The 24900-nt window shown below is 33.1% G+C and overlaps 2 protein-coding genes across 2 annotated transcripts; one reads left to right on the top strand and one right to left on the bottom strand.

Annotated features, from left to right (window-relative positions):
• Positions 1-9570: 9570 nt before the first annotated feature.
• Positions 9571-10756, top strand: LOC131956026 (uncharacterized). Its single transcript, XM_059320372.1, has 3 exons — positions 9571-9647; positions 10119-10172; positions 10361-10756. The coding sequence occupies exons 1-3, from the start codon at positions 9590-9592 to the stop codon at positions 10558-10560; spliced, it is 312 nt and encodes a 103-aa protein (XP_059176355.1). The 5' UTR covers positions 9571-9589; the 3' UTR covers positions 10561-10756.
• Positions 10757-19735: 8979 nt separating this feature from the next.
• LOC131956033 (uncharacterized protein F54H12.2-like) lies at positions 19736-21046 on the bottom strand. Its single transcript, XM_059320377.1, has one exon. It carries the CDS (start codon positions 21044-21046, stop codon positions 19736-19738), a length of 1311 nt encoding a protein of 436 aa, XP_059176360.1.
• Positions 21047-24900: the final 3854 nt, after the last annotated feature.

Below are 24900 nucleotides of genomic sequence, written 5' to 3'. Positions count from 1 at the left end.
ACAATAATGCAAGCGTTCACTCTACTGTAAGCGATGAAAAAGTGGGGCGCCGAAGTAAACGTTTTTTATCGGTCATTGTTAATATAAGATGTAACAGTTATATTACTATTGATTAGATAATACTATTGACTTTTATTAGGGAGCTTGTAGAAAGTCAACAGTATTAGAAACTGTAAGAAAATCACGATTGGTAAATGTTTCAAGTCGCTAAGTGGACTGGTTGCCGAGATATGTTCGAGGGTATTTGGCTTTTCCGGGAAATCCAGGAAGGAATTCCGGGAATTTTTTTGGCCTATGTTCATCCTCGGAACTTGCTAAACATATTTGCTTTTGGAACTAGTCCTTGATATTGCTTCGTTGAGGAGGAGATACGACTTAAAGGCTGCGGACACACATCCATCCAGAAATGACGAGTTAATAATCGCAATCCCAGTATGGAAATTGCGCTAAAAATAAACTAACTAGGGAATTATTTTATGTTGTATGATGGCAACCAATATAGAAAGAATTGTTTATATAATCATAAAGCCTTACAGTCAAATTCGGATTAGTAGAAAACTGGTTTGAATATGAAGGCTAGCTTTATGATACAATGTTTCATATTTGGCCTCTTCAATGGCCATTTTACAGTTGAAAAGTTGGATGAGTTTTGGTGTCGTGGAATATGGGTGGAAATAATGTAAATTACATTATTGACAATCCCGATAGGGTGTGTGTGTGTGGGACAGGGGGGAGGTGACACCATGATTTAAACATTCAAACCAGAGAGAAAACAATGCTACACCCAGCAGTGGCGTAGCGAGGTCGGGTGTCACCCGGTGCGGCACTTAATGTTGTCACTTAATGTTGTTATGGCGGGAGGTAACTCTGTATAACTTTATTGAATGAAAGCAGATTTGTGCTAACTCCCTTTTATAAAAATGCTATCAATATTTTTGTGTTAAATTAGCTTACACAATATATATATATATATATATATATATATATATATATATATATATATATATATATATATATATATATATATATATATATATATATATATATATATTAACTAGCAGCCGCCATGGAAATAGTATTATTTTTTTACAAAAAAAATTATAATGCACAAAAGGAGGACCCATCCGTAGTTTAAAATAGCTATGTAATAAATGTTAAAGTAAATTGTAAAAGTTTTTTGTTAACTATGTGGGATGACACAATAATTGTGAAACTATGGTTCCATTTATTTAATAAACACTTCAAAGTAGACTTTGTTTAGCCATTTTATAAGGAACGTTGCAATGTTTATTTATTATTTAAAACCAACATTTAAAAAAAATATTAATTGTATTATTATTGCCTAGTGTAATTTTAAAAAAATTCAAGACATACAAATAGGCCTATGCTTATACTAGTATCTTTAAAAAATCGACTTCGGTTATTCCCAATAATCCTAAATCTATAAATCAATATTTATATAATGCTCTTTACTTTTATTATTATTATTTTAAACTCTTCAACTACCTGCTTTTATTTTTATATATAGTTATGTTTTATTTCTTGGTTCCCTATTATCTTCTTTATCACACAAACAAAAAATAAATAAATAGTACAAATACCAGGAGTCCATTTACTATTTACTACTAACCAGTATGTAACTAGCATACTGGTATTGTTACTGTTGAAATCTAGAAGCATTTAGTATTTGAGTTGATCAACTTAGTACTATGATAGACTATAACCTATAAAGTTAAGTATATCTATAAATGAACAGTTTGACAGGAGTTGCATTGTATGTTGGAAGTAAAAAAAAAAGATTTCATATTAGCTAATAGAAACCTAAGTTGAAAAAAAAGAAGATTATGATTATGAGACTATCTAATAGGTAAAGAAAATAAAGATAATATCTGATAATTCTTTAGATTTGTAAAATTAGCTGATAAGATTTACTAGGTTCTCTTACATTTAAATCTATAAAACATAGCTGTACCAAAAGATGGCTAATAGATGTAAAAACATTGATATATGTTATCTAGCAAAACAATAATAAAAAATATAATTTGGATTGCCTTAAAGAAAACAACACAATTTAAAGAGCAATATGATCTTATTATTGTATTTCTCTTTATATGGTTTTGCTCAAACAGACATTATTTTAAAATTATAACAAATCATTAGGTATACTATAAAATTAAAAAATAAAATAACCCATGTCAATAGTGTAATCTTTGTTTTATTTCGTTGAATCATGCCTGATTGTTTAATGGTCTATATTTTTTTTGTATTAAACTATGGGATAAAACTGGAAAAGTAGGCTAGTTTAAAAGTAAAATGAAATATTGGATTCTACAATTCTCTTACCAATTATATTATAAAAGACAAAATCAATAACATCAATTGGCTTGTTATAGATACATACAGTTAAGCAAGAAGTCCATATAAAAACCACAAAAACTTGTAATTTATTTTTCTATAAATTGATCAGTTTAACTGCTACTTTCTCTGGAGTAAAATTGTTTTACTCAAAGCCATGATATTTTTCTTTTTTAAATTAATATGTGAACTTCTACTAACATTTAGGTATTGTAAATTAGTTGAAATTAAATTTACAGCTATTTTAATAATTAACTTTTCAAACAATCATGAGCAGATGAAGTAGTTAATTAGTTTCTTTGACCTTTGTAAAGGGATAGAATAATTAACATGAAGCAATGGCAATTTTTTTTTACTTGCTGGCATCAGGCACTGAGTACTCAATGTCCTAAACCAAAACTCAAGACATTGAAGAGTACTTATAGTTCTATTGTGCAGATTGATAATAGTCTGAACATATAAATGTTTAGGTTATTTTTATGGTAACAAAATATATAACATGTTTATCCAATTCTATTCATTATTCTTTCCCATAATTCAATTTTTATTTATCTTTTAGTATAACCATAAAGTAATGTACTTTCATGACAAGTAGTAAACAATATGCTAAAATAGTGATGGGCAACGGATATACTTTTAATTATTTTTTTTATAATATCAAAGTTATTTAGATATTTCATTTCATGATTTTAAATATAACTTCATTTACAATGAGTGCCGTATGTTTGCACATGCTTTTTATCTTTACATTATTAATTTTCTTTAGAAATTGCTTTATTCTATTTTAAATTTAACCTACACATAGTAATTTACAAAGAACAATTTATAAAATAAGTAACATCTTGGAGGTTAGTTGAGACTGAAGGTAATAGTCATCAGGACTAGAGCCCAATGTTAACATAACATAAATTATGAATAATGTTAAAGCTTTTTCTTCCACAAAAATTTAATTCTTTTTCTTAATCTTTTTTAATTGCTTTGCATACAAAAACCATTAAAAAAAATTACAAGCATGTATGATAAATTTATATTCCTTTTTTAACCTATTGTTCAAATCCACGTTTCCTTGTTTCTTAAACTTATTAAATAAATGTTTTCCTTCAATTTAAACAATTGTTTTTTTTTTAACAGTAGACAGTTGATAGTTTAAAACAAAGATCTCAATTGAATAGTTTATATAATTTAGCGGTTACTTGCTTAATCCACAGTTGAAAAGTAACAATAGTGGTCTGATAATAACTTTTATAACCATAAATCTGTATTAGTGAATTTATTTCATTGTAAAAGTATAAACACTAGAATGTTGTAAATTAAATAGGTTACAATATTTAAAATCAGTTTCTTGAAACAAGAGCCAAATGTTTACAAGTCTGTAAAAGTTCTGAGGTAAATTCTCTTTCATCCTCCATTAATTCTTGACTCTCATCATGGAAGTGGACAACAACATCAAATTTGGCTTGGTCAAGCTCAGGGTAGAAAAATAAACATTTTTCTTTGAACTGAAATAAATTGGAGTGTCGCTGACAAGCTGATTGGAATACCTGTTTATGCTTAATGTTGAAAATTGTATGAAACAACTTTGTAATGATAATATGCCTGTAGAGCTTTTTTAAAGATATCTTATTGGTTGGTAAAATAATTTTGTTTTCAGCTATGTTAAAAGATTCAAGGTATTTTGAATAATTTAAAATACATTATGCCAGTCAACTGTAATACAACACATATTACTATAACATATAATCATAATTCTTTTATCCTTTATCACTCATTTTGTTGTTCTTGTTTATTCTTCAATTAGTGTATATATATATATATATATATATATATATATATATATATATATATATATATATATATATATATATATATATATATATATATATATATATATATATATATGTATATATATATATACATATATATATATATATATATATTTATATATTTATATATATGTATATATATATATATATATATATATATATATATATATATATATATATATATATATATATATATATATATACATATATACATATATATATATATATATATATATATATATATATATATATATATATATATATATGTATACATATATTTATGTACATGTATATATATGTGGGGTTGTGATTTAGATCGTTTAATATTTCAAAATATTGCTATATCATATGAAACATTATCATAGGTTACCTCCCAAACTGTCCATTGTTCAAAAATGTTTGCTCTCCTAGTTGTCCCATCTGGCAAAATAATAAAACACTCAATTCCACTTGACCCAGCCTCTGTATACATAATTTAAGAAAAAAATTCAGTAGATTGTTCTTAAATGTGTTTAAGTTCAGATAATGAATCAGAAAAAAACAATAAGATATTCTTATCAACTTACTCTTTTATTCTGTTAGTTTGCTAGTTTGTTTTAAGCAAAAGTATATGTATATATATATATATATATATATATATATATATATATATATATATATATATATATATATTATATATATATATATATATATATATATATATATATATATATATATATATATATATTTAAAAATTACAATACCTGGATTTATCAATGCTTTACTGTCCATTATAAGTCTGTGTAAACACACCAAAAACAAAAGACACTTATTTTTGTTTTACTATGGTAATATTTAATATGGTAATACTAATCTTATATTTTTTTTTTGGTATCATTAGAGGATCTAATGTGAACTGATGAAACATATTTAGTAATCACTGCTAAATCTATGTAAGTATATAGTGTTAATTAAGTATTTTTATAAATGTATGTAAATGTAACTGATTATTTCTTGATTCAGGTATTATATATAAATATATAAATATAATTTGTATGGCATTAGGGGTCATCCATAAATGACGTCACGCTTTTTTTGACGATTTTTACCTCCCCCCCCTCCCCCTCCGTCACACTTCGTCACAATAAGCCAGACCCCCCCCCCCCTAAAATGACGTCACACCTTAACCTACAACCCCCCTCAAAATTGCAGTTGAATTTTTTAAAAACATTGATATTTTTCCAAAATCTTGTCTAAACTATTACAATTTATTAAAACAGTTATCTAAATCGCGAAATAACGTCTAAAATTCGTTTTCTAACATTGCTTTTTTATAATGCAAAAATGTGACGTCGCAACATCTGACCCCCCCCCCTCCCCCTCCATCCACAATCGTCACAAAATTACGGACCCCCCCTCCCCCCTACGAGTGTGACGTCATTTATGGATGACCCCTTATATAATCTTAGTGTACATAAATAACTAATATTATTTCAACCTACTACTATTATTTTTTATGCATGACAAAAATATTAGAATGCAATAAATCGTAAAGTCGCGTCGGTAAAAAAAATCCTGCAAGATTAAACAAGTATGTCAAACACGTACCTCGATGTTAAAGTTAAATGATTTTCAAAACCAAAATGTACACATATATTTTACAAGTTTTTTTCTCACTAGAAGTCTATTTTGATAACTGTAAACTTCATTTAGAAGCTAGCTGTTGCTATGTTGATTTCAAGTATTGCTTTTAATTCTTCTTATGTAAGCATAAAATGTGTTTGGAATTTTCCGATATATAGTATTGGATATAGATTTACCCCAAATGTTTTGTCTATTAGTATAAATAGAAGACAATCTTTTTTGTTTTTGTTTTTTTTTTGTCGTCATCAAAGCCACTCCGTTTAAAAAAATATTCAAACTTGCTGGGCAGTATAGACTATGGATGTTTCGTAATTTAAATTTAAATGTAACCTCCATTGAAATAAGCCAGAGTATTTTCAACAATTGCCACCATCTTTCCCACCCCAGAACTTTTTTTGAGCAATCTATTTCTCTTTCTATTTATAAATACTACGTTGATGCCATTTTAAGATAGCAAAATACGTACGTATATTATATGCTTTTCAGAAAATTTTTTTTTTTTCGAAAAGCCGGAATTTATGAACGTAATATTTAAACAAAGGCGTAGCTACAAGAGGGTTGTGTGGTGGCAAAATTGGTTCATAGGCAATTAACATGCTCATTTTATGTTGATATGTTGAATTATACACAGTTGTAGAAAATAAATGGCTACAATGCTTTACACACTAATGTAACTGTTTCTGACGCCAACAAAACTGTTACGGAATATTGAAATGTAAAAAGTGCCATCAGCATTTTTCAACTGGAAGTGGGGGACATTTTTTTTACCTGCACGATTAACCTCACTATTCTATATGAAAGATAGGAGTGCGTAAAATTGATAGTCCGCCCCGGGCAGGGCCGGCGCTACCTATAAGGCGAACTAGGCGGTCGCCTAGGGCGCTGTCCGTAGGGGGGCGCAAAAATGTGAAATCGCAATTATTAAAAAGTACCTAATAATTTATAAATTTGATAAGAATTCATTAACTGTTATAGAAGGCGCATCGATATATTTAGGTGCCCAAGACGAACTATCAATTTTGCGCCCCATCTTCAAATTAGACATATATATATATATATATATATATATATATATATATATATATATATATATATATATATATATAAGTATTCGCGTTGGTAAAAATGCGCCCCCCACCTCACTTATTTGATAAGGTCGGGGCGCTTTTTAACCAGTGTTTCTTCCAGACTTTTTTCTCCGGGTGGGAGGGGGGCACTTGAAATTTAGGGGTGGGACACTGTTAAAAGTATATATTTTCTATATAAATTCCATTTCGTTCAGGGGCGGTAGACTCTCTTTCGGGGGAGGGGGGGGGGGTGGAATTCTACGTGTAAGCCATTGCATTCGTTTCTAAAAAAAAACAGTATTTTCGGAAATTGGGAATTTATTAACGTAATATTTGAAAATATGGATAAGGAAAATTAAGCTTAGATACTATTATAAAAAAAAGTCAAAGTTTCACCAGGGACGTATCTACTAATCGTTATAATCCACAATTCAGTGAGTAGTGTGTCTGTTTGTGAGGGGGGGGGGGGGGGGGGAAGAGACATATTAAAGGCCCCAAAAATTGCTTTGAACTGTATTAAACTTACTTTTCTTTGACCCATAGTGGCCGCCGAGTTTTCTTTTTCTTTTAATAAAAACAAGTTTTTTTGTCGGAAAAAATTCTTTGTAAAATAACAGAGACCGTAAATTAAGGAGCCTCCTGAATTTTAATTTGGAGCGTTGATTAAGGTCACGCAATCCATTTTAAAAAATAATTTTTTAAAATACCCCAATGTAAAACAAAATTTCTTTGCTATGTTGATAGATCACACATTCGAAAAAATATTTATTTTTTTACTACTCGATGTTATTTACACGACAAAAACAAAAGGGGAAGTAAAGGCAGATAGCGATGGTGCAGAACACATCATCATTACATATGGAACGGAGATTCCCATTTTGAGCAAGCAGCTTTACCTGATTGGGGGAATGCTACAAATATCGATATGTCTGTAGATACAACGCATGGTATGCATTAGCTTAAATTTTTGTTCTGCCGTAGAATTTAATATTATATATATATATATATATATATATATATATATATATATATATATATATATATGGGTATATATATATATATATATAAATATATATATATATATATATATATATATATATATATATATATATATATATATATATATATATATATATATATATTTATGGGTATATACATATATATATATATATATATATATATATATATATATATATATATATATATATATGTGTGTGTGTGTGTGTTTGTATATGTGTATTTGAAACTTACCTTTTACGTCATTGATTTACCTATGCTCTATGGTAACAAGGTTGTTATGCGCCCATGAATGAGGAGTATACAAACAACCAACTTTACTGTTAATGTATTGGCATGTTTCGGCAGGTTAATTAATATATGTATGTGTAAAGGTTTTCTATGCATCAGTAGAAATATTTTGTAGGAAATAATGTTTTATTAAAATGTTTTATACATGCTTTTAACTTATGTCGATATAAGTATATTTTCAGATTTTTATGACCCACTTAAGCATAAGATTTTATAACTTTCTAGTTAACGAAAATTTCCTATCCAATGTTAGATGTTGCCATGGTATTGCTGTAAAATTAGAATGTATTAGAATGTAATAGAATAGTATTTATGTTTTAAAGTACTAAATGTAGTGAAAACTAATTCTTCAGACTGATTTACCCACTACGGTGATTATTAATACGCTATGTAGTGCGACATAAGTTTGTTGTGCTTCGAAGAAAATGAGTTTTCAAGTGAACATTTTATGTGTAGCCTGATATTTATTAAAACTTGAAAGATACAAAATACGTAACAACATTTTTAGTAAATAGGGATTACATAATTTGTGCAGTTCATAGCGTTGTATTGCAATACTAAAGAATTATCATGTTATACCATAGAGACTAAAAATAGCACATTTTTACACTTCCCCGCACTTAAATAGAAACGGGAATAAACAAAGTTTAGACTAGGTGGGTTAAGTGCCATTTTTTAAATGGATTTTCATATTCTGATTCATGTGGAAACCCGTTCATAAGGTGAGGCACTGGTAAAAAAAATAGTAATAGATATAAAAACATACGGACAAAATAAGTGTTAATATAAAAAAAATTCTTTTCTTTAAGCCAGTTACAAAATTTTTGACTATTTTTATATACCCCTCTTCGCGACAAATAACCCCTAAATTAGGTTTATAAACGAAATCTAAAGACAACAGCAAATGAAAGTTTAAAAAGAAAATATACATTCAGTATGAGCATCGTAAAATTGGACAGGAAAATTATAAGCTAGTCTACAACTACTTTCTTCATCTTTGGCATGTTGATTTTAACTAGCCTGCAATATTCCACCAATGGTGACTTTACAATATTCTCGAATCATGCATGAGATATGTTAACATTTATGATTAATGCTTGATGTTGCGATATGTGTGTAGAATGTGTCGCAAACTGACCTTGGCTTCTCCACTAGCGTCTAAATTAGATACTTTGTGTTTTTAAACATTTGGTTGTTGTCATATAGCTTTTGGTAATTATGGCTTTCACGTTCGGTGCTTGCTCCTTGATTAACATCTATTTTACGGAGCAGCATTTATTTTATTATTTATTTATTATTTAGTGATAGTGATAGAGAGAAAGAGAGGGGACTGCACGGAGGCGCTTGCAGCTTGTTTTCTAACGGCTCCCAGAAGAGAATTATATATATAGATCATCATCTAATAGACAAAAAATGGATTGCTCCGATATGTATACTGATATAGACAATACAATTGATCCTGATCAAGCAGGTAAGATAGATTGTAAGACATACATTCACGGTAAATATGTTTTGTTTACAAAATACTCTAATAATATTGGCATTGAAAAAAAAAAGTGTCTGTTTAGAAGAAATTATATGCAACATTAGATATTTTACGTAAGTTTTCACATCACCATATAACGAGATAGTGTGGTCAGCACTGTGCCCAACCGCCTTTACTTTCCCTAATGTGTGTTGTAAAATTATGCTTCTTAAATTGTAACTTAATTTTTGATGACTTTTTTTCTAGAAGCTACATAAAATAAATAAATGATGTTCATTCTTTTCACTTTAACACTCTTATACATTGTAGACTTCTTGAATTTAATAACTTAATAGCTTATTATGACTTATCTTTTTCAATCTGCTTTTTTAAATAAAAAATACATATTGGAGAAAAGAATATTACTGTAGTTCTATTACTGCTAAATAATGTGTTTGTTTGTTAATAACTTTGCAGCAAAATGCTCAACTACAAGAAACAGAAAATTTTGTCAAATTGAACCAAAATATAGTAAGGAAAGTGTATTGTTTGTCTTTAAAAACAATAGTAAAACTGTTTAAAACACAGAACAATTAAGCTTTAAGATTAATAATCTGTACATAAAAATAAAACAAAGACAAATGATAAAGAACATACATGACAGCAGTGCATTTATCCCTACCTGCCATTTTATTACATAACTGAAATTCTTCTTTTAGAGAACCCTGAAATCCAAGAACTAAACGAGCTGTCGATTGATGACGAATGGAAAAATTGCAAGAAACCACAAGGCCATTGTGGTTTCCTCCCCTGGCAGAAATTTCTAGAAGATCCAAAGTCACATCTGTGTAAAGCTGGGATAAATGATGATGCCACAACAGTTGAATCATCATTAAAACATCTGGCGCTCTTGTTGTAAGACTTCGTGTTGGTTTTGTTAGTGGAGATAGACCTGAAGAGTTGTATAAGTCACTGTTTAAACATCGTGAAACAGAATTTAACAGGAAGTGGAGCTGTGATCCACACAGAGCCCTCAATTGAAAAATGTCGATGTTATAAGTGTAGCAAGTCAACTGAGAAGACGACAACAACATGGAATGTTTACATATCTACAGCTACACATGTTGTATTTGACCATACAGAAGGCAACCGTTCAACAGCTGAATTATTGTACGATTCTGTTGAGAGTCGAAAAAAATGAGAGTCGAAAATGGTAGTTCCGAATTTTTAAAGTTGTTTTTAAATCAAATAATTTTGTTTAGCATAAGATCTCGATTTCTTTCAGAACTTACAAACTGCAAAAAGGAAGCTACTAATTATTTTTTTAATTATCGACTCACTCTTTTAATTTTAAAAACTCATAATTGCTAAAAAGTAGGCCCTATTAACAAAGCAAATAAAAAATAAATTAAAATAAGTTGCTTTTAAATGCTTTTTATGCACTGAAATTAAAAATTTAAAAAAATCATCCTTTATTATGTAAGATACAATTAGATTAGCACTATGATATGGCATGAATATATATATATATATATATATATATATATATATATATATATATATAATATATATATATATATATATATATATATATATGCATTTGTTCTTTTTATTTTTGTAATGAAATATTATTACATTTGGCAAGTGTTCATTGAATTTCAATATATGCTTTTTACGATTATTTGACTGATATTATTCATGACTGTGTCTCTACCGGCCTCAGAGAGCTTTGGCCTGCTTTACATATATATATATATATATATCAGTAGGAAGTCCGGCGTCACTTCTTTAACGTAGAGACTTTGAGCTATCGTAGGTCTTCCTTGTCATCAATTCACCTCAGCCAAGGCATGGCTTTTAGTCTGTCCCGTTTGGGATTTTGTTATAGCTTATATCACTTTCAATCTTAATGTGTTCGGCATCTTTTCAAGATGAGCTAACCATCGCTCTCTTCAATTTTAAATACATTGTATGCCACTATAGTTTTTTTTGTCTGTTTACTTCCAGTCGTACATACCGAGATGCTGCTTCTAGATCAATAAACACATGTATGTTATCAGCATCATTTCCCCCTAATAACGCGAAATCATTTGCGTAAACAAATTGCTGGTGCGGCTGATAATAACTTTTATTGATAACAGTACCATGAAAACGTCTTTTTAAAAATATTACTGATTTTTTTTTATAAATGAACAAGTTGACATTATTTCTATCTATTCATTTCTGTTAGATGTGTGTTTTATATAATTTTAAGCTTTGTAGGTTTTTATTTTATATGTGATCAACTTATTCCTAGGTGAGTTTGTGTATGTATTATTAGAAATAAAATGACAAAATTATGAAAATGTGTGTGTTTTTCCCTTTTAGTCTATTAGAACCTATTTCAATTCGGCGCGATAGAGGCTCAGTATCATTCAACTAACCAATCACTTTGTTTTATATATACTTCTATATTAATTATTAAATAACCTTATCTTTTTTAATATGAAAAGTCTAACTATTTCTGTTTTTTACATGAAAAGCAGCAATGTGTTTTTGCAAACCTATTTATCAAATATTTTTTACTTAAAAACCCTTAAAATATAAAAATTTGTTCTGATTTAAAGTTCTAAATTGTCCTAAAGTACTATGACAACTTAAGTAATTGTTGACTAAAACGTCTTCTAACATTTTGAAAAAAGAAGAAATTCTCAAGCTAAATTCTTGTCTAATGTTTCGGTATTGACATTAATGATAATTAAACACCGAACCACAAAATAAGATGCTTTTTTTTAAAATATAATATTATAAAAAAACATTCCCAGCTTTCTATGTTAAAAATTTCTGCAGTTTCTATTTCGACACTTTAACTTACGTTTAATTAGAGTGATCAATCTGTGCATCTATTTTTTTTTCAAGACAAAAAACAAGAATAAATAAACTTCGACCATTGATATTTTATTCAACAAATTAGTTGAGAGAAAATCAAACTCGTTTCTTCAGAGTAGACATTTTAAAACAAATCAGTTGCGGTAAAACACATCTAAAGATGACGTTATCGGATGGTAGAGCTAACGCATGTAAACCTGAAAGTCTCGAGTTCGAATCCTATGTTTCCTGACTCACGTTAGGGAAACGAATACGATTGGGCATTGTGCAGACCACTAAATCCATTCATATGCTGAAGCCATTTAAACATGTTTACTTCATCTGCCCTTTATATCTTCGATATAAATGGGAAATATTATGTAGGTGCTAAATAACATTATACACATTTAACAACGATTGAAATTCTTTATTTTTAAACGCAAGGAAACTAAACAATAAGTGGTGCTATTAATTTTGCTTGCATAATTAAGACTAAATGAGGCTTTACTTACATTCTGTTAAAATTGTTAAGTTATGTTTTACTCAAAACCATTACACGTCTGTAACTATAGCCTTGCATGGCTGTAACCCCATCCTTACCGGGTGTAACCCTTACACGGCAGTGATCCCAGCCTTATACGGCTGTAACCCCGATATTACACGGCTGTAACCCCAGCCTTACCGGGTGTAACCCCGATATTACACGGCTGTAATTCCACCGCTACACGGCTGTAACCCCAGCCTTACACGGCTGTAATTCAAGCCTTACACAGCTCTTACTGCCGGGTCATAAACTGTAACGCATTAGTAAAAGTATTATAGTTGTGATTATGAGAGTATTTAGGGGACAGCATCATTATGGCATCGTGTCATTCAATTGAAAAGCGATAGATTGCTAACCAGCAGTTTCTAAATTGGATACCGGGCTCGATTCAATAGGACGTGCCTGAATCCACCCAACTTACTTACCTGACTCACGTTATGGGAAAGTAAAGAATTACTGACATATGCCGAGCTCATTGAAACAGGTAACTTTTGCCTCACCTACAACATGGACCGTCAAGTAAGAAAGGGTAATTTACGTTTTATTAATGAAATTATAATTATGCTCGATACAGTATGGTTTCGGACTTCCTGTCGTCAAGCAATACATTTTATTATCTTTTGTATGACACGGTTTCACATTGTGCGATTACTTTAGGCACATTAATTGCTACGGTTACTTCAGGTGTGTGTGTGTGTTGGGGGGGGGGGGGGGGGTGATGATCGATAAAATATAAAGTAAAAACTACCACATTTTACAATAAAATATAACTTAAAAATGCTTAGATCCTAAGATTTTAATCGATGTTGCATGGATTACTATTTTTAGAAATAAATCGGTCTAAGCTCTGTTATTGCTATCATAGTAATACAACTACCACATTTTACAATAAAACATTCGCTTATAAAAATTTAAAAAATATATTTAGAATATAAAATATGAATCTAATGGTGAAGAAAATAAAACTAATGGGCCTATATGATTCAGTCTATTTTGTTGAATTCCGTAACGTAGAAGTAGAGAAAAAAAATTAATTATAGATTCTTCCAGACAAATGCCAATACATGAAACACAACAAATGCAGTAGTTTTAAACAAACATAGACAACTGCATCTGGTAAGTTACCTTTTCCTCACATTTACACATTTTTGTTACCAATTTATAACCAACACACCGCACAGTCTGAAGTAACACGACGTTGTTATTTGCAGTGTTTACTGTTTACACAGTATGATCTTTAGAAATCTCTCCCTGAACTACTTGATCAGTAGGAAATATAAGATGAAATTTAAAACATGATTGACGTCAATGCAAATCAAAGCGAAGTAATAAAATATTTCATTAACTAGGTATTGTTTAGTTGTTTCTAAAGACAAAGATAAGAACGAATAAGGAAAATATAACATCATAAAGAAAAATACGACACATATCAGTAAGTTAGCATAAGTTATGTTTGTTTTGTCCAAGCTAGGAAGAGTGTGTTTGAATATCCGCGTCTTTCTTTTTCAGTATATGAAAAGTCTCATGACAGCAACGACGGTTTAAAATAGAGACAAAATAAATGGAATGGCAATAAAGACAATTACAAATATCAATTCTTTTGATTTTATATCGAATGAATTAAAATTAACAATTATCTGGACGATTATACAACTTATTAACAAGGTCCCGGTGTCCCCCCCCCCCCACCAAACGAAATTTATTTATATAGGAATCATATATTTTTACCGGTGTCCCCCCTTTACCCCCCAACTCCCAGAAAGAAACACTGGTGGCATTTGTTGATCACACAGTCTAAAAGTAGACGTTACATTTATAGTCGCGTCCCGTTTCCTACTTTTTGATAGTTTTTTTTTTCCAGACACCTTTTTCTCCATGTGGAGAGGGGGGTGAGAAGAGCATTTGTAATTATTGAGTATAAAAACATTGAACCAGAAAGTCGTCATTGATGCTTCCAAAAACAGTAGTTAATTTGCTTATCTTCCTTCGAAATCAAGTCAAGCGCGAAACGATTAAATTATTTCCTTTAAAGTATGATAAGTAGCTTACGATCTAGAAATAAAAACTAAATCATCTATATTATAATTCTCTTCTTGAAGACGCTAGAAAACACCAAGCCGTAAGCGCGCTCCCTACCAGCCCACCCCTACATGGTCTGGTGAGCTTTGGTCAAACTAAATGTTTACAATCGTAAAGCCGGGTTTAGTGACGGCTATTAGGGACAGATAATTTAGTTTGAAACGATTTTACACTTAGGGGAGGTAACTAAGAGGAGGCTGCTTTCACGGAGGGGGGGGGGGTGTCGGGTAAGGGTTGGGGGAAAGGAGGGTGGGGGTAATATCGTCCTGAACAACCTACTGATAGTGTTTTAAAGCAAATATTTTCAGTGGCAGCATTGGTACTGTCGAATTCACAATTATGAATAACTGAAAAGTAGAAAATAAAACAACTAAATAGTATGCCGCGGGTCGGCTCGTAATACTAATAATAAGTTTAGCTTAGGTTTAGTTTTGGTTTTAAGTTTTGGGGATAAGGAACACGTTTTGTATATTGTTCCTTTTATTGTTTGTATTTAGATTTATCAATTCAGTTTAGTGGCAATGTTAGGGTTGATTTAGCATTATTGTTATGCAAATATTTTATGGTTAGGGTTACCTCATAGTTTCTGCTTGATTACACTTAAATCTCTATTGCCCCTTAAGAACATTCAGAGATGTCTCATCGGTTTCCCTCTGGATTATATTAAGTGTATTGTGCAAACCAAGGCAGCTAGGTGAAACACTATTTTTAAAGTCCTTGATTTAGCTTCATGAGTATGTTTGTGTTTGTGTGGCACCGCTAATCTTACAAGGTTAATTTAACCCAATTCCCATTGCTCTAATAAGCTGACAACTGGCACAGTGGTTGATACTGGATGACAGTAAAAGAATATTCAGCTTTTAATCTAATTAGATAGAAAATTGAGCTCAAATTCGATACAGTGGTAGATCTTGTGTGACAATAATGGAATATTAAATTATAAATTTAACTCTACAGTTATAAAAATTAATGTAATATAAATGTAATCAATAATAACATGGAATAAAATATAGCATACTTGTAATGAAATGATGAGAGGGTCGTCGAGTGTCAACTCTTTTCAGTTCACGGTTGGATAACTCGTGTTTAGATATGTGGCAGAACAGATTATTAAGTTGCAGTCTGGATGCCTGGTTTTGTGTAATCTTACTAAAGCAATATGATGATAACTAAAAATGTGCTATCTCTTTCGGAATATATATATATATATATACCATTTCATGGGGAGTTCATTGATAGTCAACGTTATAAAATAAAAAAAAATTAATGTTAAAATTGATCAGTCAGAGCCCAGTCTTATTTTAAGTCATACCAGCTTCAGCTTTGAGTTTAGAGAGTTTAAATCAAACTAAGTATATTTGTTTTTACTTTTTAGTGCATTTTTCTTTTCCTCCAAAATCCTAAAGGGATAAGCGCCGAAAAAAAACAAAGCAAAATCTTGATTTTTCGTCATACTGGGTTTTTTACACGTTTGGATTCTTTGTCCATTGGTGTATTAAGAAAAAATAACTGTAAAGTAGTTTTTTTTCTATGTGTTTAAAGTACAATTTTATAACAAATTAATTTAAAAAAAAAATTCCAATCTTACGCGCTCTCTACTTTGCCGGTTTCAACATGCTGTGGGGTAAAACCTATTGATCTTTTACTACGACCGCCAGTTCGAAAAATCTTTAGAATATATTGGCTTTAATTCTATAAGATACTATTATTACACTCTGCGGGAGACATACGTATTTATTTTTCAGACGGTGTTACGCGTACTAGAAAATCAATATTACCAACGCGTTGCTTTTGTACGCGAAGCTGTTTGTCTGTCTAATTTAGACGCTTTATTCAGCAGTTCACCCCCTTGAAGTGTTTACTGGCCCATTATATCCTGTCAGCTGACGGGTTATGCATATAACATATTCATTATAACAAAATTTAAATAATAATCATTCTTTAAATATTGATTTATTGATTTTGAACGTTCAAAGATTATAATGCTGCCCCGAGGAATACTAAAAGACTTTCCGACGAATAGGCAACTTCTTTAGAGCTATTATGAAAAATTTAAATTCTATACATAGCTTTAATGTGTTCTCCATTGCTCAATGATAAAAAAGGGCTTAGAATTCTAAATGGACTTGGACCTGGACCAGAAACGACACCTAGTACTACACCTAGATGTTGATCTAGACGTAGATCTTAAGTTTAGCCTAGTCCTAGGCGTAGACCGAGACCTAGACCTGGGTTGAAATAAGAAGTAAGACGTAGAAGTTCACCTTCACCTTCACATTCACTTTCACCTTCAACTTTATAATCAATTTTTACTTTGACACAGACTCACACTTTGACTTCTACTTCGACTTCAAAATTAAATACCTCAAGTATTTATTTAATATTAAAAGTGTATATAAATGTACACAAAAATACCACAAAACTAAAATATATTTTTTGAGTTAGGAATAAGATTATGGTCATTATTAAGGTTGTATTTCCTGCAAAATTTCCAGATAAGGTGAAGATGCCCGTTCCGAATGAAGTTCCGTTGTCGATTACATTTCTCAAAGACAAATGATTTCACGGACAAAAGATACCAGGACAAAATATATCAGGACAAATGATATCATGGACAAATGATATCAGACAAAATATCTCAGACTTTATTTCGACTGTAGGCCTATATAATTAAGTAATGAGCTCTTTATATTTTTACCAATCATGTTTGCGCCAGTAGTATATCAGGTCACTTTTGATTATTATTTTTGGCGAAGGAGCGCAGGGTGAGGAACAATGACATATAGTAAAATACTCGGGATGTGGATGCGCGGGATGTACAATGACATATAGCAAAATACTCCGCCAACTGGCGCATCGGGATGTGGAGGATGGTGGAGCAGGATGCGCGGGATGTACAATGACATATAGTAAAATACTACGCCAACTGGCGTTGGCGGAGGAGTGAAGGGTGATTCACCTTTTGGTGACCTTGTGACGTAATCAATGACCTTGTGACGTAATCATAGACCTTGTGACGTAATCATCGACCTAGTTACGTAATTTTTATGCGTTTTTTAATGAGTTTTAATGAGTTTTTTAAAATTTTAATTAATTTTTTATTGACTAGTTACGTAATGTGATTTTAATTATTTTTATTTTTAAATTTTTAATTTTTATTGACCTAGTTACGTAATTTTAATGAGTTTTTTAATGAGTTTGAATTTAATTTTGTAATTTTAATTAATTTTTATTAACGAGTTACGTAATTTGATTATTTGTTTGATTTTAAATTGTTTACTTTGTTTGTTTACTTGTTGTTTATTTGTTTATATTGTGTAATTTTTATTGACGAGTTACGTAATTTGATATATTTCTTTTCTTTGTTGTTTAATTTGTTGGTTTGTTTATTTGGTTGTATGTATGTTTTAAATAAAAGACTAACACTACCCGTGTACTAGTCTTTGTATAACATCCATTTAACCAGACATGTAACATCTGTTACTTATCGATCCGCGATCCTTTGTTGACACACGCTGTGCGGTTTTTAATGGGTATTATATCGATCGCAGCCGCTGGGCCATTACAGCATGATGTCCCACCTAATTAAATTGGTTATGCTTCACCGAGTTTCCCCCGCTCGGTTGACGGGTTATGGTAATTAACGACGTACATTAAGTAGCTTTCCGCGAAGTACGTAGGTCATTATGCAACAGCTGTTGTGCGACAGCTGGGGGTGTAATTAGGCTGATCAACCGGACATTACCTTGTTGGTTTTCTAGTACGCGTATGCTACACGTATATACACACACACACTCAATCACACACACTAAAATTAGAACAAAAGTCTTCTTATATTTTATTTGTTTATTAACGTTTTTCCAATTCATCAAAGGCTTTTAAAATTTCATCCTGTAAACTTAATAGGCGCTCAAAGCAGACGCGACTCATACTAACACCAGACTTTGTAGGAAAATTAAGATCGATCCCATCTATAAGCTCTCTAAGATTTAAAGTGTTTTTGTTCATGAATTGGCTGACAATCGCCAATTTAAATCCGGTGTGATTCATCGTTCGTATTTCCGTCACTTTATTGTTACCTCTGGCCACAAGTATCCAATCTTCATTAGACATCTTGAAATAATCTTTTATAATTAGTTCCAATAATTTGAAGTGTTAAACGTAATATAATACGATCGTTAATATATTGACGATTCGCTGATGCCGAAAAGGGTTGTAATATAACTTTTAAATTTGCACCGCGAGCTTTCTTCAAAACAAAATAGGCTGCATATAACCCGCAACTGTTGGTTAGAATATCTTGTAACACTCTTGAATTGTAAACGAGTGGTCTGTTTGAGTTATTTTTTATAAAAGACAAAATGGCTGGCTCCCGATGTGGTAATCCAAAACTATCGAAATAAGTAAATTGCGATAGACCGTTGAAAAATAGACCAACCCAATGGCTCCCTGCCTCCGAGGACGAATCTAGATTGATAATGAATGCCGCTTGCTTCGTTCTATCGAGACGCGCGGGTAACTGATCACGCGCTAAAACAGCAAAGAGAGTTGTGCGTTGGACAAATAAGTCCGCGCCCAGTATACTTTGTAGTTCTCTTGTGTTCATTTTCTTTTATAGGTCGATTTAGGCGGTGTAATCTGTCAGCACTTGTCTCGTTTTCGAAATTTCTAACACCGAATCAAGTTCAGCATACACAATAACTTGAATAGGGTCAGCTGTAACTTGTGAAAATTTAAGTTCAATAGAAACAGGTCCAGATTTAGCCAATTCAAATTGTTCACCATCCAAAAGACTAGGGCTTAAATCAAAAGCAAAAAGGGTATACCCGTTCTTAAAGTTTTTATAATCTATCCCATTCCCAGCATCTTTTCCAACCATACCAAGAGCGAGGTTACTATTGAAAAACGCTCTAATGGCTTGTTTCTTATCAAAGTCCATGACCAGTGGTTTTCCCGATAACGAGCGACCATCAACGCTTACATTTAAAAACGTCAAGTGAAAATGTTGAAAATTGAAGGGGTTTTTCGTGTAACTGCCATTAAAGGCGGTAGAGGCGACTAGTCCGATCACTAAACGGGTCGGTGTTTGACTCATATACAAATTGTCTTGGTTGTGACTTAACATACCTTTCGGTATAGCAAAGGTTTTTATTACAACGCGTTTAAAAGGGTATTTGGCATTTGTTGTCGTTAAAGCCTTTTCGTGTGCGATAGAAATGGCGGGGTTAAGTCGGGCTTTTCTAACCACCAATGTTGCGTACGTTATAACCGCTTTATATCCCTTGTTTGGTTCTGCTGTCAAGAGAGTGAAACTGTCTTTTGCGGGTGTAAGTTTAATTTTAATGTCAACCCCATTCAGCATATACCGATCTTGAGCGAAAATGTCAGAGTGTATACGTCCCATCATATCGATCTCATGACTTTCAGCCGAGGTGGTGCGGCGAATCCTATACCCTTCATTATTGTCATCTTTGAATTCCTCAAAATAACACGCCGAGTCCCTCGCATAAAGAGCGGCCGATAGAGACCCATTCTTGGCCTCTTCCCCGTGATTTAACGTAGCTTCCAGATAGGCGCGATACGGATAGGTGTTCTCACTAGCAGTAATTAGCGTATCGTTTAGAGAAATATCCACTTGTGAAAATAAACTGTGCAAAAAATAATTGACGGGTGCGACATCAACGTCCGCTGGTATTGAATCACCATTTGCTAAGGTCACTTTAGCGCGCACGTGTAAATAAGTATTAAACAAATCGAGATAGTCTTCACTGTTGCCAGAAATTGCAAATTCTATAGGTGCACCTTGTGCCAAGGATGCCAGGGGGTGTATTTCAACAAATTGACCCTCCTCGACGGCAGTTTGTGTCGGGGGTGTACTAAATAAATCCAATCCAGAATGTAAGCACTCACATGAACTCGGGTGAATAAGAGCCATGGTTAAGCAAATATATCTGAATACTTGGGATGCTTCTTCTTAACACACGTCTTCGAATGTTTGTGGTTTGGTCTGCGTGTTAGTTTTATCTGTTGTTCGAAGGGTTCACCCGGTGGTCTCGAGAACCCCCGCTTTCTTCTCAACCCGCTTCCTGATTGGTTTTGTCCTAGGTGATCAACGGCCCCTTGCAATAAACGATGTCCGGCTTCCTTGGCGTGTTCTTTAAACGATTCTCCAACGTCTCTTCCCGCTAATGCGTCGTTTGCAACTTGCAACCCGGTACTAACACTTTCTCTGAGTAAAGCCTTACCTCCCGTCTTTATCCAAGGGAGGACCATTCGACCTAGACCACTAAAGAAACTACCAATACCGTGTCCTCTCTGATTTCGTCCACCGATAAAAACGGGTAAACCATCACCGTACTGGTTACAGTAAAAATCCTCGTACAATTTAGGGTTTCGATGTAAAAGTGTGTGTTTCACCATGGTGTGAGTTATTCGAGCTCGAAATGTTTACGTGTTCTAAAATGGAGTGTCAACACTGACGTTCCACTTGTGAATGAGAGCGTTTGTCCCAAGTCATCGCATAAAAGTATTTCTACAGTGTCGAATGAAAAGCGGTTCAGGGGGATGTAGTGGGGTTTGTCGTAAATACGAAAAACGGAACTTGTGTTCTTCTCAACGATCGGTACGGTTCGAAGCAAAGGGACCATGACATCACCAACCGGTCTCGTTTTTACGAGGTCACAATAGACGAATACCGTTTTTACTTCGTCTTCAGGGAGATGTTTCTTCCTAACTCTACCAGGAATATGTAAATAGCCTGTCAACTTGTCACGGATGGTACTTTCTATTCCTGCCGCAATTACTTTCACGACAACTTTCTTAAATCCCTTGTTACAGTTTGAAATTATAACTTCCACTTTTTGTTCATCAATATCTCTTTTTATTAGTTTTTTAATAGCGTTAACAAACGAGTCTATGTATTGAGGTTTGGCCTGTCGTAATCCAAATATAAAAAGGTTAACGTCTTCACCTTCTGTACTGGAATGATACTGGAGCCAAATTTCATGTTGTCTAAGCATACAAAACGCGTTCGGCATTTGAATCTCGACCAGACCAACTTCGTAGTGTAAACTCACATCGATAGTCTGTGGTAATTTAACGAAAAAATGCCCAGCCTCGTTGTCTGGAAAAACATTCGGCGATGTATTGCTAGGCAGGGTCACATAAAAACTCATTGTAAAATTTTGGTCCTTGCAATGGTTGGGTTAGGTAAAATATATCCGAGACAGCTGGATAACAACACGACCCAGAGTTTTCCCTCTTTGTCGTCGACCGTTACACGCGTCAGATTAAATAGTGAAAAAGCAATGACGACAAATATAACCAACATTTGAGAGATGAAAACGATTTCCGGTCGTGTCCTTAGTCTACCGAACCAGCTCGAAAGGGTCGAACCAATAGAAGACGTGGTGGATCTAGGTCTCACCTCGATCCCACCGAACGGTCTGAGCGTTTCTTCCACCACGGGCTCATCCAGATTTAGGCTTTTTACCGTTTCCTCCATCCTTAGTCTTTATATTTCGAAATGTCTCTAGCTGAAATCCAACTATTGAATGAAGGGTTATAACCGAACCACTTGACTAAATACTCTTTACCACCAACACCCTTTCTTTCTTGTATAATTTGTTCGACGCGGTACACTTTTTTGTCCCCCACTTTCTGAAGCTCCTCTTTGTAAAAGGAGCCTTTCACTTCTTCACCTGAATCATCTTTCAAGACATACGTTACGGGTTTTGTTGTGTTAACTCGGCTCACCGTAAACAGTTCTTCCGTCCACGAAGGGGTATAACCCTTTTTAAATGTGTTTCGGCTTTGGGCGATCCGTACACGATCACCTTCGTTAAATACTTTTCGATAAGTATTGTCCAGACCCTTTCTTGATTAGTCAAATTAACATTCACAGGGGCCATACGAATACTCCTATGGTACGAGTGGTTATAGCTGGTGATCAAGTCATCTACGACATCAATGTAACGAAGACGATTTGTTTTTGTAAAGTACCGCCACATTTTTTCTTTTAATGTTCGATTGAATCTCTCAACTATAGACGCCTTAATATCTTCATTCTCAGTGGTAAAGAATTGAACGCCCTTGGCTTTAAGAAATTTTAAAAATGTCTTGTTGACAAATTCACTACCTTTGTCTGTTTGAAAATTTATAGGTTTTCTAGTCGTAAATATTTTACGTACGGCCTCCGCTAGAGCCTTACCCGTTTTTTTCTTTATCGGAATCGCCCAGGCGAATTTGCTAAACACATCGATGCAGGTCACTAGGTATGAAGCACCACCATTGTACTTTCGTAACATGCGCATATCTATAAGATCCGCTTGAAACTGGTGATTTATCCCACCGGTGATGGTGGCGCGCCTCTGAAAGCGTCGCCGAAGGGGTTTATGTAACGTGTAGGTATCCTGATGACTTAACCATTTTTTAATTTTCTTAGTTCCAATTTCAGGGTGCTTAAACACGCCGCCGTAGGCACCTGGTCTACTAGGATCATAGTAATGTCTTTTTAGTGTTTGGTTTTTTCCCACGCGTCCCATTTGGTAGTGCTTGTTTTAGTTTTCTTACTTCTGGTACGTTTCGAGGGTGGTGTTTTTTCTACGTGTGTCTTCGTTTTCTTCGAGGGGCGAATATCAGAGTCAGGCGAGCCGGATTTCGTTTTAGTTTCAGATTCTGTTATGTCTATCGTTTCTTTTTTAGGTTCGGTTATGTTTTCTTGTGGTTTTTCAACCTCGGTCGTTGGGGTATTCACGGTGGGTAGTTTCACATCGACTAATCCTATGGACTTGTTTCTATAATCACTAAGTCGCGTCGTGTAGAGCTGTAGTGTCTTTAGATATTGTCTCACTTTGTCGTGTGGTGACAAATCTTCCCTATTTAAGATATGTTCCATTTGCATATCCAAAAGGCGTAGACTATCGTTGAGTGTATCGGGTGGTACATAGGTTTTTTGTTGCATAGATTCTAATATACGAGGATCCATTAAAAGCATTTTCCTGGCCATCTTTAAAATCCCAAGACACCTTTAAGTACACCGAGGACTGGTCCGAGTAAAGCACCTAGGAAACCACCGGTCTGCAAAATTTGCTTTCGTCTTTTGACGGTTAATGACTTTTTGGTAAGTTGTCTCAAGTTCACTTTGTGACGACGCAAACGTCTCTTCTGACCGGGCGTGAGGGGAACGTTGCCTTTTAAGACATTGTGACAGCACTCGCATAACGTTTTTACGAGTTGTGGGGTAGCATTTTCGACAACGGCTTTTACGGCGGGTGGTTTGGCCCGAGCCAAAAACCTTAACATCTCACCTTGTTGTTTTACCGACTCAGACATGGTTGCTTTTATTTCGGGACGTAAACGACTTGCTGCTCGTAAGAAAAGATACTACTGCGTAATCTCAGATTATCCGGTGTTTCCTGTCGAAGGTCGATCAACAAATAACCATGAGGGGCCGATGTTGCGTCCTTAAAACTTTCCTGGACATACGAAACGCGACCGGGATACATTTGTTTTGCCAAATTTGTAATTTGTGAACCGTTTCTCGGGTTCTTGAACAACACTATGTAATGCGAATTGAGACTGATGGTTCTTTGTTCTTTATTTTTCCCGAATAGGTTTTGGACAATATACATGACACTAATATTACGATGGTGACTCCCTTTCGTAAACAATTTTGTAATTCGGTCATCTGTTTCCGCCATCAAATCATCGATGACGACTAGACGTCGACGTTTTCCATCCCCCATTGATCCACTTTCTAAGTCAGGAAGACCTTCCACAAACTGAACG

This window comes from Physella acuta, unplaced genomic scaffold (genome assembly GCF_028476545.2).
Source record: "Physella acuta isolate Inbredline_101_S28 unplaced genomic scaffold, ASM2847654v3 ptg001123l, whole genome shotgun sequence".
Lineage (NCBI taxonomy): Eukaryota > Metazoa > Mollusca > Gastropoda > Physidae > Physella > Physella acuta.
Note: the sequence above shows the minus strand (reverse complement) of the source record. Positions and strands in the feature narration are given on the sequence as shown.